We start from the raw sequence: 16,635 nt of genomic DNA on the forward strand, positions 1-16,635 counted from the left end.
CACACAAATCGTTCTGACGAATCGTTTCACTTATCCATTTTCCATTTCTTTTGCTGATATCTTTTATAAGTCTTTATCTGTTATTATTTTCCTAAAGTTTGTTTTAGGCAATATTTGATACTTACATTTTTAGAAATTAACTTTTAATCGGTACTATATAGCCAGTACTGTGATGATGTGCTGTTAAACCCCATACATACCTACTTACCAACCTACCTACCTACATAGTCTCTTGTGTGGCTATTTATTTCTGCATGTCTGCCAATCTGTTGTTGTACAATGCTGCAACACAATATGCAGTTTTAATGAAAAGGACAAATGACGAGCAGACGACAAACTATTTTGTCACTAAGTAATTCAGGAGGTCGTACGATACGAACCTGATCATATAACAGGCAGATTTATCTGATTCCACAAGATGCATTACCGAATATTGTTGGTCCGAATGATTTATCGTGTTATCTCTATATCCGTCTGGCTGACTGCTTATTTGGCTGTATATTTTGTTTATGTTTTTGTTTCTGTTGGACGATCTACATGTCATTCACCGGTTATTTTGATGTCAACTGATGTTTTTACATTAATCCCTCCGTGATCCTGTCAGCCTCTTCATTATCATTGTCATCATCTTCATTTTTAAGACCACCACTATATACATCATCAACTGTGTCGTCTACCGGTTAAACAGAGTAGATAATGTTGTGGCAGAATAGAAAAAAAGAAAAAACTAGAACATGCATTTTTATATAATATTTATTTTATCATCATCGTCCACATCATCATTACCATCACTGATTTGTTTCAGCTGTGTTATTGAAAGCCCAGAGTGAGTTTATTTTGAAATATTGTACAAAATGATGAAAATCGTGATATGTGTAATATGACCTCAGGTAAGCATAACACCTGAAGTAGTGTGACTAAGTGTATATAAAAACATAAATCTCCCTGCCAAATAATGTACCGTATTCTCACCTAATCGATCTTATTAATCACGTTTCTTTGAATACACGAAATACTTAAATGATTATCTAAAAGTGTGTTTCCTCTTGATTCGTTTATTTCACAATCCCGTAAAATTCATAACCACACAATCCCTAAAAATACACTTCCAATGTTTCGTGATTGTGTGCTCACAATTTCATTTTGTACTTGTCAGAGCCCTTGTAGTATCACCTTGACCCAGTAACCAAAATAAACAGTTCTTTTTCCATCTTCATTACATTTATTAGGAAGCCGCGGTAGTTCAGTTGGTAGAGCGTCGGACTCGCAATACAAGAGTCGCGGATTTGATACCTGCTCATGATATAGCCCTTAATTTGTTAAAGGTGCCATATAAAACAAACAAAAACAACAAAAAATGGCAGTTATGGTATTAGGGGTTTTAGTTTGATTTTGTTGGGCAACTATAGCAAATTGAATTTATTTTCCGTCTGTTATTAACCACTTGATACATTTCGGCACATTTCCAATAAAGACTAGAGGTCGTACTATATCCCTGGGTCCTCGAGAAAGCCTCCTAAAACAGAAAAAATACAAAATTATTGCAGTAAGGCGTTGCTATAGAGATTTATATTTTTCTTGAATTTAGGTGCAACTAATGAAAGAAACAAAATTAAATGTTCCCTTCATCACATTAGAGCCTTAAAGAACACCGTAGTTTACATAAACGCAGCCAAAGGGCACGCCAAAAGACTGGATTGCATGATATCCATTGCATTGTCTGGGCAGCCTTGGGCACTAACCTGATCAAAGTCTACATGTAATAACGGTTGCATTTCGAATTGAATGTTGCACTACTCTTCTCAACCCCATTAGCAGTATTCAAAACCCTTAGATGTTATTTAGTTGTCTAAAAGATGTGCACAGACGTTCTAGTTTTATATCCACTCCTCAAGTACGGGCTCTCGTGTGTCGGCTGGAGTATTTATTGAGCATTGGTTGAAAACAATTTAAGAAACATACTAATAATTTTTTTATAATTTTTTTCTTTTACAGTGTGATCTGCAGCTTCATCTGATATAACGAATATTAACATTCGACAGAATTTTTTTACCCCGTATCTTAGAAGCTAGACACAGAAATACGACATAAAGTTGACACAGTTTTGAGGGAAAGAATTTTTTTATTTACTGTTTTGGGGAAATATATTTCTACAACAGGAAATTAATTAATACCAGTGGTTCGCCCAAAACCAGTAACAGCTGATAAAATTCAATAAATTTATGTTCGATCCCAAATAACCGAATGAAAATGCATATGAGAGACTGAAACGCTTCAATGACGGACAAACTAATCACCCCAACCCCAAGCAAACAACATACTTATTAGATATATATACCTTAAAAACAAACTGACAAATCGATATTACATTTGTGCGGTATCCATAATTTTGCTCTTGTGTCATCGTTGACATTCAGCCAATCAGAAACTGCCATTTGGATCACTGATCGACTCACTTTTATCAATTTAGCCATTCAATTTAACCATATTCAAATCTTTTTAAACTGTCATGTTTGTTTTATGATTCGACAAATGTTTCACTTAACACATTAACATTTATCTCCAAGATTTACCACAATTAAGTTTTCGAAATTCTGTAAAAATACATTTGGAGAGCATTTGGGCATGATGAAGGAATCCAAAACTGTCATCAACCGGAAACATAGGTGCCAGTGTAGCCCCTTCGTTGAAATTATCGTCTGGTTATCCTCGTTGATCAAAGTCAGCTAGAAGATCCAAATTTGTAGTACTTTTCTGCAAACACAAAAAAACGGACACAGTTATTGTTCATCTCGAGTAAGTGTTTCTAAATAAATGTATGTGGACGTATGCGACCATACTTGCATGAAAGTCATCAGTGAGGTAAGAAAATGTTCAAATATCTGAGGGAAACAAAATGGAAAACGAAAAATGTCACAACACACACGCACTATTTTGCTATAAGAATAAATGCTAATCAACCGTCCATCATGATACAGCCTGAATAGTCTCCCTTACTCATACACATGCGTCGAAGTTCACAACAATAAAAAAACAAATGAGTTTTCATTTTACGTTCACTTATAAATATTTTGATTTGTAAAGCAAGCAAGACTGCTCTGTTTAGTATCTTTTTAAAACAAAATAAAATAGAACTTAAATATTAAGGGACCATGGTGGCGTTCTAAAGTTTCGTATTTTGCATAGTTAAAGTTGTAAAGAAAAAGAATTGGCCAGGTTTGTTTGACTGGTTATCTTTGCCATTTGAAAATATCATTTGATATCTTAGGTACTTGTAAAAGAACTTTTAATTCCCTTTATTCTGGTGTATGATTTATGGTGTAATTCAGGTGATAGACTATATGACTTGGCTTTACTTCAGATGTGCACTTTTCAAAAACTGCTAGCTCCGCTTCGTCTTCACTTTCTGAACTTAACTTCAAAAGTAAATTGTAAAAAAGAACCAATACAATTTTCTACTTCTTACCTATTTTGTAATTGATTTATTGCACTTTCAGAAGCTGGTATTGTCTAATCTGTCCAAATTTATTTTCCCTATTTTAATAAGTGCTACTTTGAACTAATTCAGGCTAATATTTCGAGTACATCGGAGCAGCCATGTTAGTTCGCTTCCATCTCTGTTCTTTTCTTTTCCTTTTGGTTAAAATTTGGCTTCTGACCACTTCCATTTGGGGCCGGTATCAAATAAAGTTCATGCACCGTTCACCTTCTCCACTAAGTGTAAACGATAACAAACAGATGTACTGACTCTAAATCCATCTACTGACTCTAAATCCATCTACTGACTCTAAATTCATCTTCCTAATATGAAGAGAATATAATAACGATTCTTCTCAAGGTAGATATAACACCCGATATACCACAAGTACTCACTTATAAGACGAGTCAAACTGCAAACAACAAAGATCCTTATATGTCGTATCAAAATATGCCTCCAGATTGTAATCTATGTTGGTTGCTCTACTTATTACTCACGACAAATTAAAGAGAACCAGATCTGACGGCGCATTATGCAACGGCAGATTTGGGTCTGAATAGTTTGCAGTCGGACTCGTCTTATAAGCGGATACTGTACATACGGTATGTGTTTATGTTTCTAGTAAGTATATTAACTTTTTAGCACTGAATAGATAACACGGTCTACAATGCTTAACATCAAATGTATGTCATCAAGCTAAGGAAGCTAAATTATTATTCTTTGTTTCGGCTGAAAAGGCACACTCGGAGGATAGATCGCCCTCTAACAAACATCATTCGAGAGTATCAACATTTGGTATTGTTGATTTGTACGCCTACCCACTTTAGAGGCTTTATGACCGCGCCGTACATTGACATCCGTCAGTTGCCGATTTGCTACGCACCCTTTTGATGACCACCGTGGCCGGTCAGCGACACTGACCAATACCGATAAGTATCTGCAAATATACAGGAATCAAATTGTTTTCCGATCACTCCTGTAGATAGTTTGTAATTGCGTTGCTAGCATCAGAAAAATGTGTAATGTTCGACGGAAATTCCATTCTTTGGTCCCTTTGTAGATACAGACAATAAGACAGTACATTGTACAAACTTTAATTCAGTATGACACGTTCAAGAAATGACTGTAAAACTGGTGGTCATATATACTTAACTTTCCGAGATTTTGATCGACGTATTACTTTGTAGCGATTCCGAAAGTTGTAAGTTGGCATATTACTGGTTTTCTTCGAAAAAGGACGTTATCCCCCTTACGACATATACAGTAATACAACAAACTCGAATACTTACACTGTATACTCATTTTTTTAATAGGTCATTAATAAACATAAATAAGAGAAGTTTTCAAGATGACATGTAACGATAAATAAAGAATATGTTCATTAATAAAATAGGTATATCATAACAGATTGAGCAAACACAGAAACATATTAAGACAAGCAAACGATCAAAGAAAGATGAAGGAACAAATCAATCAGTCAGTCGATCAATCTATTAGTGTAATCCACTTACATATATATCTTGTTATTTTTTTTACGATACTGGTAGTAAGTTGCTATAGTCAGTGTCAAACCTAATACGGTGTCTTTGCGAAAGGTAAGGCGGACTAATTTTTGTTATATATATTAAACAGATAGAAATCCGCGTCATTCAAGGATTGATATGACAGGTCTCACTGTCAATCATGATGGGTGACTCTTTACTCTCATTCTCACCGCAAGTCACGGGCGAAAATCCGTTTCGCTCTTTTCTTTTTTAATCAGGAGCGTAGCGGATTTTCTACCATGGCTTGCGGCTACGTACTTTCGTACGCTGAGGCAATATGAAACTAGAGAGAAAGTCTCATGATATTGGCAAACGTTTCGGACTCGGAAAATAATGAATGCATGGACGTTTAGGACTGAATTATAAATGCAGCAGTATGTTTGACTGATGTAGATATAATAATTAATGTATTTGAAATAGTAAGCATATCATAGCAGTAATTTAAAATTATGTTTAAAAAGAGACATTTGTTTATGTTGATCGAAGTATTTTTTCGTTTATAGTTATAGGAAAAGTATGGAACATTTTTTTTATATCCATGAATGAGTGGATTACCTTATTCATTTGATAAAGATATATGCTAATTGTTATTGTTATTTACTGAAACAGACAAACGTTAACATCATTCGTTGGTCGTAACAGAGTGTCAAATGCTTCTTCTATTACAAGCAATAGACTTTAAATCTTCACCTGCCTTTTAAAGCATAAACTAAAACTTAAATCAAATGTACAGTCGGAAAAAGGATCCAGTCTGGAATGAATTCACGCCTAGCAATGTGTGCTCCAAAATGCGAGTCATCTGCTCTCTTGGTTTCGCGGTTCGACAATGCGTACGAAATCTATCATTAATAGAAAGGGACGTGCAAATGTCTTGACGTAGGGTTTGTAGCCCCGATTCCTGCGGTTTAAAATATTCAGCTTACTCCGGGTGTTTTGGACATACACCATTCAATTACTTAACACCTATTTCTATAAAGTATTATTTTTCTTGTTATAAAAATAATGGTAATTATGGAATTGTACCAGGCATATACACTAATTACACTTTCACTTCCATACTTCAGATCCTCACTGATTTTATGCTATTACGTCGAAAATAAACAGTCATGGTGACGGTAACGACAATTTAGGAGGACTATGTGAAAATGCGAGTATTTGTGATCAAATGTATACCGAATTCATCACTGTTTGGTTACTTATTCGTCACTGTTGGGTTTCATATTCGCAAGTAAGATAAAAATTTCTTGTCCCAAAAATAATACGGAAAAAGACGATGATAATAATTCTGGCAAGGTAATATATTAAAAATCCTACTATGTACTGTGCAGAAGAGCAAAACAGGATTCTGTTCTTGTGTTTCTATGCAATCTCCCAATGCTGAACGCACAAATTTCACATGCAAAACGCGTGTCTAGCATTCATTATGCCCATATTTAAATAATTTTGATATGATTTCACTAATGAACGGTTGACAATTTTAATTGTGTGCATTATGTGGCAAATGCTTCGCTGATTATTTATGTTAGGATGACAAATGACACCAGCTCTTGTAGCTTGTTAGCTTTCAGGGAGAACGAAGTTTTGGCCACTAAATAGCCCTAGCAAAGTAAAACGAACGGTAAAAAATTTGAATGTTATGCAAAGAATTGCCATGGAAAAGTCTGCATAAATAACATTTTAAAATCAAGTCATCCTTTATTAATGTGACATATAACTCATAAATATGTCGTTCTAAAGACACTTGCTTTCGTTAGCACATGTCATGTGATGTTTACATTCATCGTATTAGTGGAGGGACGAAATAAGGGAGAATGTACAAGTGACTCTCTCTCTCCCCCATCTCTATCTGTCTGTCTCGCTCGCTTGCTTAGCGTGACCATAATTAATTTGGAAAATCTAAAAGTAGAAATGCGGAGTTAAGTTCCAGTCCTACGCAAGACAGATTAAAGGGAACTTGCGACAGAGGCTCGTAATACAATTTCTGTACTGTTTTTTTTTCTTCAACTGATCTTATATTTGAAATGACTAATTGGTCTATTATTATTACTAGAAAAGACGTGTTTTCGCCTCCGACATCTCGACATACATACATACATCCCAATACGCACATACACGCATACATAAACACCAGGGGCCCCGAGTGGTCTAAAGCGCTCACCGTTCCGGATCACTGCCATCTCACTGCTCTCTGCGTGGGTTCGAGTCTTAGGCTCTGCTAACGTTGGTACGTGAGAAAGCTTGCCAGTAGCTTTTCTTGGGTCGGTGGATCTTCCCAGGGTTTTTCCTCCACCAGTTAGCATATCTTGTGCTGAAAATTGGCGTTAAACCCTATAGTAACAATAGCAACATAAACAACAAAATCAATAAGTGACTCTTTGAGAGCTGAGTTTCATAAATCATGCACCAATTTCCCCAACAGAAGACCACAAGATATCAAGTTTTCGTCACAAATCAGACCACTCGCCCTTGCTTTATGTATACCCGTGATCCAACATGATTTTCACTTGTGATGAATCATTGCGCTTTTAAACGGCTTTTTCAAAACTTTCTTGGTTAAATCATACCGACAAAATGAAACTGTCTTTCCCAGGAACACACCCAGGCAGTCGACCTGGACTGGACTGGCTGGGCATTGAACCCGCGACCTAAGGATAGCGAGTTCGACGCTCTACCAATTGAGCTAACATTTCCCAGCTGTGCTAAATGTAGAAGAATGTTTATTCATTGAGGATTTCAACGAAAATATATCTGATTATTTTTGTAGTTATGCTAAATTTCTTCTTTTATTCATTGTTACTGTAATGTTATCCCTTTGTTAGAACCTAGCAACCTATTATAGGTTACAAGAAAAAAGAAAATTGTTATATAGATAATTACCGATTCTTAATTCTTATGACACACGTTCCTAAAGGTAAGGTAGAGACTGCAGTGTCTATGAACATCAATTCAATAGTTAACTCTCATAAACGTGTACATGTTCGTAGAGTACATGCTTCAAATGCAGTGTGGTTATTACATGCTATACATACAACTATCAACAGAAACACAAAACAGACAATGATCAATAGCTGAAAGAAATTAATCTACAAATAATAATATATCACTTATTTTACACGTTTCATAAATATATTTAGCTACTTAATACAGTTTTCTTATTACTAGAAGTTACCAACTGAATATGTTCCAGAAGTACTTTTAATTAAGTTTACATTTAAGTTAATGAATGCTCAAACCACTTAAAGAAACTCACATCCATCATCTTGAGTATCATGGTTGTCACACAACATCTATACACGAATCTCCAAACTTACCCATTTACTACCATTTGTCAGCTAAATAATGTTTATTCCAAATTGCAAAAGGCCGCTGGCCAGTCTTTTACCGGGCAGCGGGTGATCTATTACGTAATAATACATGCAGTGCTTATATTGTGGACTAAATGGACGTCTACATCACAAATGTTAGACACCTGGAGAGACCGATCATTATAACGTGTATAAATTCAATGTTAGACACCTAGAGAGACCGATCATTATAACGTGTATAAATTCAATGCTAGACACCTAGAGAGACCGATCATTATAACGTGTATAAATTCAATGTTAGACACCTAGAGAGACCGATCATTATAACGTGTATAAATTCAATGTTAGACACCTAGAGAGACCGATCATTATAACGTGTATAAATTCAATGCTTGATAACTTTTGTTATTTTGCGTCCAAATTCATTTCAAGTGTTGCTATCAACCGAAGACATTTCTCTAATAAAATTATAAAACTGTCACAAGAAAAAATGGATTTTAAAGAAAATGTGATGAGAATAAGAAGGTTCATCGTCAGCTTTCAATATCGTTACGTATTTCTTTCAGTTTATTATTGCCTTTGTTTCATTTATTGATTGTTTTTACTGCAGTATTTCTATGACCAATTCTGATTTAACGCATTTGCTACCTTTACCATCTTCAAGATCTGGCGTTGGTTATGTGTCATTTTCTCTAATTAGTTGCATTTTGATGAAAGCAATCCTCTTGACAATGGTGTATCTACACCCAACGAGCCTAGTCACACCTGTCGACTTTCTCGTGTCTTTCAAAAGCAGAGAGGCTGTATCGAATTAAACATTTTATTTTTGTACCAACAATACCTCGAGCCCGGAATAAAACTTGGACTAAATTTTAGGCACGCTTAATCGAAAAACCATTTTGGGGAATTATTGTAAAACTGTTCGTAGACCTAACTTGCCTTCAGAGATTTGCTATAATCATTCTTAGCAATGTGACTATTTTTATCATTTCTAAAAATTAAATCCTCTCCATTCCCTTTCCCATCCTCCCCCAGCCCATCGTTTATTTCTGTCATGGACCGTCTAAATTACCGAACGTCATTAATATATGCGTGATCTTATTAATTCAGATATTTTCGCATCGAGTGTACAGACAGACATACATATGGATGCAGCAGGTGGCCGAGTGGTCGAATGCGTTCGACTTATAAATATCACAACTGTTCAGCTCGAGCAACGCGAGTATGTGAGAATGCTTGCCAGTGGTCTGCCATGGGTCGGGGGTTGGTTCTTTGCGAAGTCTTTCTCCACCAAATATACCGGTCGCCTTGCAGAGAATATTATGTGCTGAAAAAACGGCGTCAAACTTTACAAAACGCCAAACCATGCATACATGCACACACACTGCTATGTACATTTAATTTGTTTGTCTGTTAGTTTTACATTTTTGTAAAAAGTATTTCATTGCATGTTATTGTAATGTAACTTTGTTTGCTGGACTTGACCTTGTCCGAAATTGAGTTTATTTCTGCTTGACCTGATGAATGAGTAAAAATTTTGATCAGCGTCAGGGTTTTGGAGATTCCTAAGTGAATTTTAAAGGCTACTGTGTTGTAAATAAACAAGGCTCATTTTATCATTCTTGAAAGTTATTTTCCATTAGGTAACAGTTGTTTTTAGAAAATGTTACTTGTGACCATGAGGTCAAGCAGAGAACTATATTATTTTGTGACTGTGAGGATTTTACCAGTCGTGCTTTAACATCTAGCACGTTAAGTTGTATTATGTTGTAACCAGGTTGGGCTGAATTTTATTTTCATTAAATTATTGAATTCAAGTGATTATTTTATCTGGAAATACAAAAGTGCTCTGACAAAATTCTTAGAAAAAGATATTCACTGGAATTTATACTGATTTCAAACCTGGAATAATATGTATGTGATTCAAGAGACAATCAGTACTTCGCAGGCCATAACACACGTCATTGCCTCCTATTTTAAGTCTTCGGGATTTGAATTTAGTTTTATTCAAGATTTTGTATTACCAAGACTTGTGTCTTTCTTGGATTATTTTTGGATACACAGACACATACACACATATAGCAGCTTTGAATGCTCACTACCAATACATCAAATTAGAATGATCAGACAGCTGTTTTGATTTACTTGTTTGCCCTTTGTAACACAGCAACACTTTGAAGGCTATATCGTGCCATGGCAAATAAAGTCTATCTGACGGGTACACCAATTTCCGATCTGGGCTGATTTGAAAGTGGGATTATAATCCGCATCTTTATGTAAGAACTCTGCTTCCTTAACCACGGAGCCAGCGCGGCTTGATATGACAGGTCTCCGTTACAAATAATTACAGATTGGTCATATCAACCTAAATAAAGTAGACACAATTTCTTCTTTGGTCTCGTTAGTATGAAGCGTTACAAGCGTTACTCTCAAGTACAGTAACCAGGTCGACACACAAGTATTCTCTATTAAAAAAACGTTGCTTCGGGGCTTCTGTGATAATAGTCGTCATGCGACGATGATCACACGGTACAGATAGCTAGACTGCCTGATCCAAATGCTGTTGGGGAGTAATAGCTTATCATTTTTATTTCTTTATTTTTTTATGACCGACACAGTTACAATCGCAGCCGTTTATTATCATCTGGGTTTTATTACTCGCTTGACGTAAGCATGAAACGTGATAAAGAGACTTCCTCATCAGACCATGTCCAAATTAGTTGTAACGTGCACAAATTCACGTACAATCACATGTGCAGATGTCAATATTGTTAACATAGCTATCAGTGACTGTCTAGGTGTCGAATAAGATTAACCAGGATCGTTAAATTTAGCTGGATTTAACGCAATTTTTATCAAACGACACACTATCCATGGCCGCCAGCATATTTAGTGGAGGACGGACTCCAGAATACCCCTAAAAGAATCACCGACCTACCGCACACTACTGGCGGGTTTTCTCACATACCCATGTTGGTCGATTCGAGGCCCCGGTAAATGACCGAATTGGAAAGCAACGGGGATAAAAGTGAAATAAAACATGGATATGATTTGACGCACTTTCTCTAACGTCTTAAAATAAAAACAAAACATAATTTACGCGGATTTACAGAGCATGGTGTCGTGATCCTGTTATAATTTAACAGTAATGTGCAATATTGTACAAACTGTATCGTTTATCTTACAGTAAGCAATCTCTTACATGCATAGTCTGCAGCGCAATTTACCATTTCTTTAGCTGGAGGAAACCGGAGATATAAGAAAGAACTACCGACCTGAATGAGCAATCGTTGATAGAGGACGACGCTGGGAATCGAGCCGACAGCCCAATCGGTACCAAACCAATTATTTAGCCACCCGTGCAACTACGATCGCAATAAGAAATACAAAGACAACTTTCTGGAGAGAATATCAGAAATTAAACTACCCAAGAGTTTTCCTTCAAATACTGCATACTTTGCCGTATTGTACAAAACAAATAATAATAATAATAATAATAATAATAATGATCATATAAATGTCGTCTTCAAGACGACGAGTTTCCTGTCACCGATAGAAAGGGGTTCCCCGTACAATATATCTGTATAACGATTAGCTACGATGTCGTAGCCTCAACTTGATTGTGTTGTGGTTGAGGCTACGAAGTGATCCCATATCATGTAATGGAGCAAACAATTTCATCACTAAAGTCAGAAAAACAAACAGTGTAGAAATCAACTACATAAGTATAATCATGTTGTGAAAGAAGTTTGGCTTATTTTGAATTTATTAAGCCCTTACACGATAAAATAAATTGACATGGTTACTCTAACCTTATACTGTCCGCCATGACAGATAACGCGAGAATCTCGCCGTGACCCCTTTTCTACTTTAGGCTTGCCAAACCATATTTTGGATATTCTACGCTATATTATTATCAATCAAGTGCGAATAATCGCTTGTTGGTGAGCTTCAAAGTTGCCGATAAACCGTATTTACTTTTAATGTGCAGAATTTCTGACCCAAACGGCGCCAAATTTTTACTACGATTTGTTTACATTTCCAAATAAGGCGTCAATGTCCTTATATGGCACACAAACAAACGAGGCTGAGAACGGAAGTAATCATTATTTGAAATAATATGGCGGACGATCTAAACGAAAATATCGGCTAAAAAAGGTAAACAAGATTTTACAACTATTTCTACAATGATTTTCGATACTTCCGGTATTAAATAAGAGGACTACTCAGTTTATTGGATTATATGCAAGGAATATGTTTAAAGTGTTATTATTAGGCTAAAAGAGCGCCGGGTGTGAATCACACCCGGCTTGCTCCATTAACACGTATGTGCTCATGTTAGTACCCTGTCCACGTGGTACGAGTAAGGGTACTAATATTAGTACTATATAACGATAACGTTGCTTTGACCCATCATAACTCGTCATGTGAACACAACATGTCATTTGATACGCAAGACGAGATAGGACTTTACGTACCATTTCCGGGGAGAATAAACCAAGTGGCTTCATTTTATATATCAGTCGACTTACGTTCGCCATTATGTCTAGCGAAAGTATAAAAAAAATTTATCACACTGGAAAAGCAACATGAACATAGCCAGCATGCATCAGTCAGTCAACAACATAACTTCTCTTCCTCCGACTAAATCCATCACCACCACTACCATTACTATAATGCAGTTATTTTGTGGCTTTTCTCTAACACCAGTGCCACTGCAACCATTGCCACTACTAATATTGCTGCTGTTATTACTACTACGGCTGCTGCTGCTACTACTACTACTACTACAGTATTAAGCAAACAGAAGATAAATTCGTAACGTTCACTATACTTTCAGCTTGTGTTCTTAGGGGAGCAATTGATTATTCCGAATTAAATAAGCACCTAATAAAAAAGGTACAAAAAGGAGAAATTTGCATCACACCAAGACAAAATACATGCTTGCAAATCTAGGATGGTGAAGATGCTTGGGATGCAAATGACAACATTAAATCCCAAAACTGTTAAAAATCTACGAAGGGATTTACTCCCACATTTAAATGCCAACAAGGTTATAATAAGCCATCATGTTTGTTCGTGTATAGTGCTCCCGGCTGCAACAGGAGTAGGGGTGATTATGGCGTTGCATAAAAAACAGGTGTACACTGTTCTTGAAGGCATATAAGGAACCAACAGATTAAACAGTGATCTGTCGGCTTAAATGTTGCAGTAGACTATGATTTGTCGGCTTTAAATGTTACCGTAGAATATGATTTGTCGGCTTAAAATGTTACCGTAAACTATGATCTGTCGGCTTTAAATGTTACCGTAGACTATGATCTGTCGGTTTTAAATGTTACCGTAGACTATGATCTGTAGGTTTTAAATGTTACCGTATACTATGATCTGTCGGCTTTAAATGTTACCGTAGACTATGATCTGTCGGCTTAAAATGTTACCGTAGACTCTGATCTGTCGGCTTTAAATGTTACCCTAGACTATGATCTGTCGGCTTTAAATTTTACCGTAGACTATGATCTGTCGGTTTTAAATGTTACCGTAGACAATGATCTGTTGGCTTTAAATGTTACCGTAGACCATGATCTGTCGGCTTTAAATGTTACCGTAGACTATGATCTGTCAGCCTTAAATGTTACCGTAGACTATGACCTGTAGGCTTTAAATGTTACCGTAGACTATGATCTGTCAGCCTTAACTGTTACCGTAAACTATGATCTGTCGGCTTTAAATTTTACCGTAGACTATGATCTGTTGGTTTTAAATGTTACGGCACAGTTCAAGTCATGCTATCGAGAACGTACGAGACAACAGAAATACGGCAACGGTTGAGTACTTCAAGTCTTATGGTATTTTGCCTGTCATGATATATATATATATATATATATATATATATATATATATATATATATATATATATATATATATATATATATATATATATATATATATATATTTGCCGACTACAACCCAGATCCTCCCTCTCCAGCATCTTTCCCCTTGCGGACTCGCTGGGATATAGTATAGGTCCGACACAACCTCCTGCATAGCCGTAGGAGACGACTAATAGACGGAAACCAGAATCCGCGATGAATTGGTGGTTAGCGAGCTAGACACATGATCGAAAGGGAGTGGTTTCGAATCCTACCATCAGATTATCTCGAATCGACTTATCTTCGGACAAAGCACTTTCCTGTGGTTGTTCGGTACTAAACAATCTACTTGTTTTGCAGTGTCGTAAAACAGCACACCAAACTAAATCAGAATGCACAGATAAGAAATGAGACATGGTTCCAAACCAAATTAGAATTGTTTAAATTTATCACATACGGATACATGTATCTATATGACCAAAATACGTGAATGTGGCTGCCTTGGGCACTTACAGAATATAAAATATCTAACTTCAGTGTTGTCTTTTTGAAACTTGAGTTGCCTACAGATATCACACTTACGAAAATGACAGTTCTCTATTTTTACGTGGCAAAATAGGGAATGGCAGACGACAGACCGTAATCGCTTGATATCAATGGATCGATTTCGGAGCAGTAGCATCACGTTTGTCGTTACAATTTATCAAGCACGTCACATAAATAAACTTGCCCAAGGGAGGGTAGTTGACGAAACTGTAATTGGCAATGAAATTGGCTCATTGAAGGAAACTATAGAACTGGGTCATGCAATTTTCATGCTTACCTAATAAGTAGCAAGCAGTGATGATGGGATCTGACCACGACATTCTGACAGTGAGGCACGTACTTAGTCAAATAAGTCTTTTTTTTTTCTTCTTAAGTTTATTCCTTCTAAAATTGCTCGGAACAAAAATAAAAGTAAAATGTTGAAATCTTCCAAAGAATACATTCCGTTTCATTTTAAAAGTAATTTATTGAGGTTTTTTGCTTTCACTTATTTGTTAATCGTCCATACCTGAAAAACCAAACGTTTATTGACCATCTCATTTTAATAACGTTCATATTACTTAAGCAACATTTAGAAAATAAATATACCATATCTCTATTTTTAATAAACATTAATGGCGATATAACTCGTCGAAAAGAAACTCCATATCTTTGATATGGTACACGGAGGACTCCTCCCTTGCAAATCTTAAACTATTTTTCGCCTTGCTGCTGTTTTTTTTTTATATATATTTGCTGTCCTTTCTTCTCAATGATAAATCAATAAAGCCAAGTTTTAATGGAGATACCTCAACGCATTACATACCCAATGAAAGATTACATATTTTACAATGTCTCTTTCTCCCTTTCACGCGACGGCTCGCTTGCTCGCTCTTTCATTTTCCGTAGACGATTGCCAACATCATATGTCTAAATCATTTGTACCTTCAACGTTTTCAAATATTTGCTACGATCTAACTGCGTGTAATATAACTAGAAAATGAAAATAGAATATGCACTTGGGACTACATGAAAAGCTCTGCATCATGCTTCCTGGTTTGACATACAGTGTATAATCGCTAGATCCCCATTTCTGCGTATTTCTTTATTTAGAAATATGAAGAAGAGAAAATCCAATGAGCATAATAACCCTTTTCCTTTTTGATCACAATCTGTGCCTGTCTACTGCACAAATTCTATCATTTTAACTTGAAATTACCATGCAGTCAATACACTTAACCTTAGTGACTACCATACACTTCTACCTTAGTGACTATCAGCTTTCACGTCACATATAAAGACGAAACTTAATCTCAAGGGAAGTTATGCAGTTGGTCATTTTTGACAATTCTAACGGTCCATTCATTTTAACTGTAACTTTCCGGCGTTATGTTTGATTAAAATTGTACAGAAAAAATATTTTTTATTTCCACATACTGTTTTACAAAAAAAACAAAAAAACGTAAATGTTCTGGAAAAATAACGAATAAATAGAAGTTTGATTTTCTCCATAATTAACCGTTAAGGTTAATGTTATTCACAAAAAGGCACGAACTTCGCGCTCCCTAGCTAATAGTACCTAGTGCTTCCAAGTGTATATTTTGAATGTAGTTTTGTATTTTTACATTTGTACGTGCAATCACAGAGGCTCGTATAGTTGGTTACAATTTAACTATCTGTCCCACATATAGTATAAAATAATACAACATGTATCACTGACAATCGGGGATGTCATTGGGGAGGGGCATTTGCCCCCCCACCCCAGAATTTGCATGTGTTGCTGACAGTTAAATTGTAAGTAACAATACCAGCCCCCCCCCCGTCCGTGCATGCAATGCACACTCTCACGTATGTATGTATGTATTCGAGAATCATAAATCAATTAGCACGTGCTTCATGTTCACATACCA

The 16,635-nt window shown here is 36.0% G+C and overlaps 1 protein-coding gene across 23 annotated transcripts in view; it reads right to left on the bottom strand.

The window, feature by feature from the left end:
* Positions 1-735: 735 nt before the first annotated feature.
* Positions 736-16,635, bottom strand: part of LOC149806412 (uncharacterized) — a 229,104-nt gene continuing 213,204 nt past the window's right edge. For 20 of the 23 annotated variants that reach the window (XR_016420177.1, XR_016420180.1, XR_016420176.1 and 17 more), the window contains 2 exons: positions 2,574-2,754; positions 736-1,516 (listed from right to left, as the gene is read on the bottom strand). Coding sequence is in view for 1 of the 23 variants with exons in the window: in XM_089952976.1 (XP_089809102.1) it covers positions 2,704-2,754 (51 nt within the window). In the remaining 22 variants the exon portion in view is untranslated. Of the gene's footprint in view, positions 2,755-4,296; positions 4,968-16,635 lie in introns of those variants that run through there. The other 3 variants (XR_016420201.1, XR_016420179.1, XM_089952976.1) reach the window with 3 other exon arrangements.

This window comes from Sinohyriopsis cumingii, chromosome 1, assembly GCF_028554795.1.
Source record: "Sinohyriopsis cumingii isolate HCF-2022 chromosome 1, ASM2855479v2, whole genome shotgun sequence".
NCBI classification, from domain to species: Eukaryota; Metazoa; Mollusca; class Bivalvia; order Unionida; family Unionidae; genus Sinohyriopsis; species Sinohyriopsis cumingii.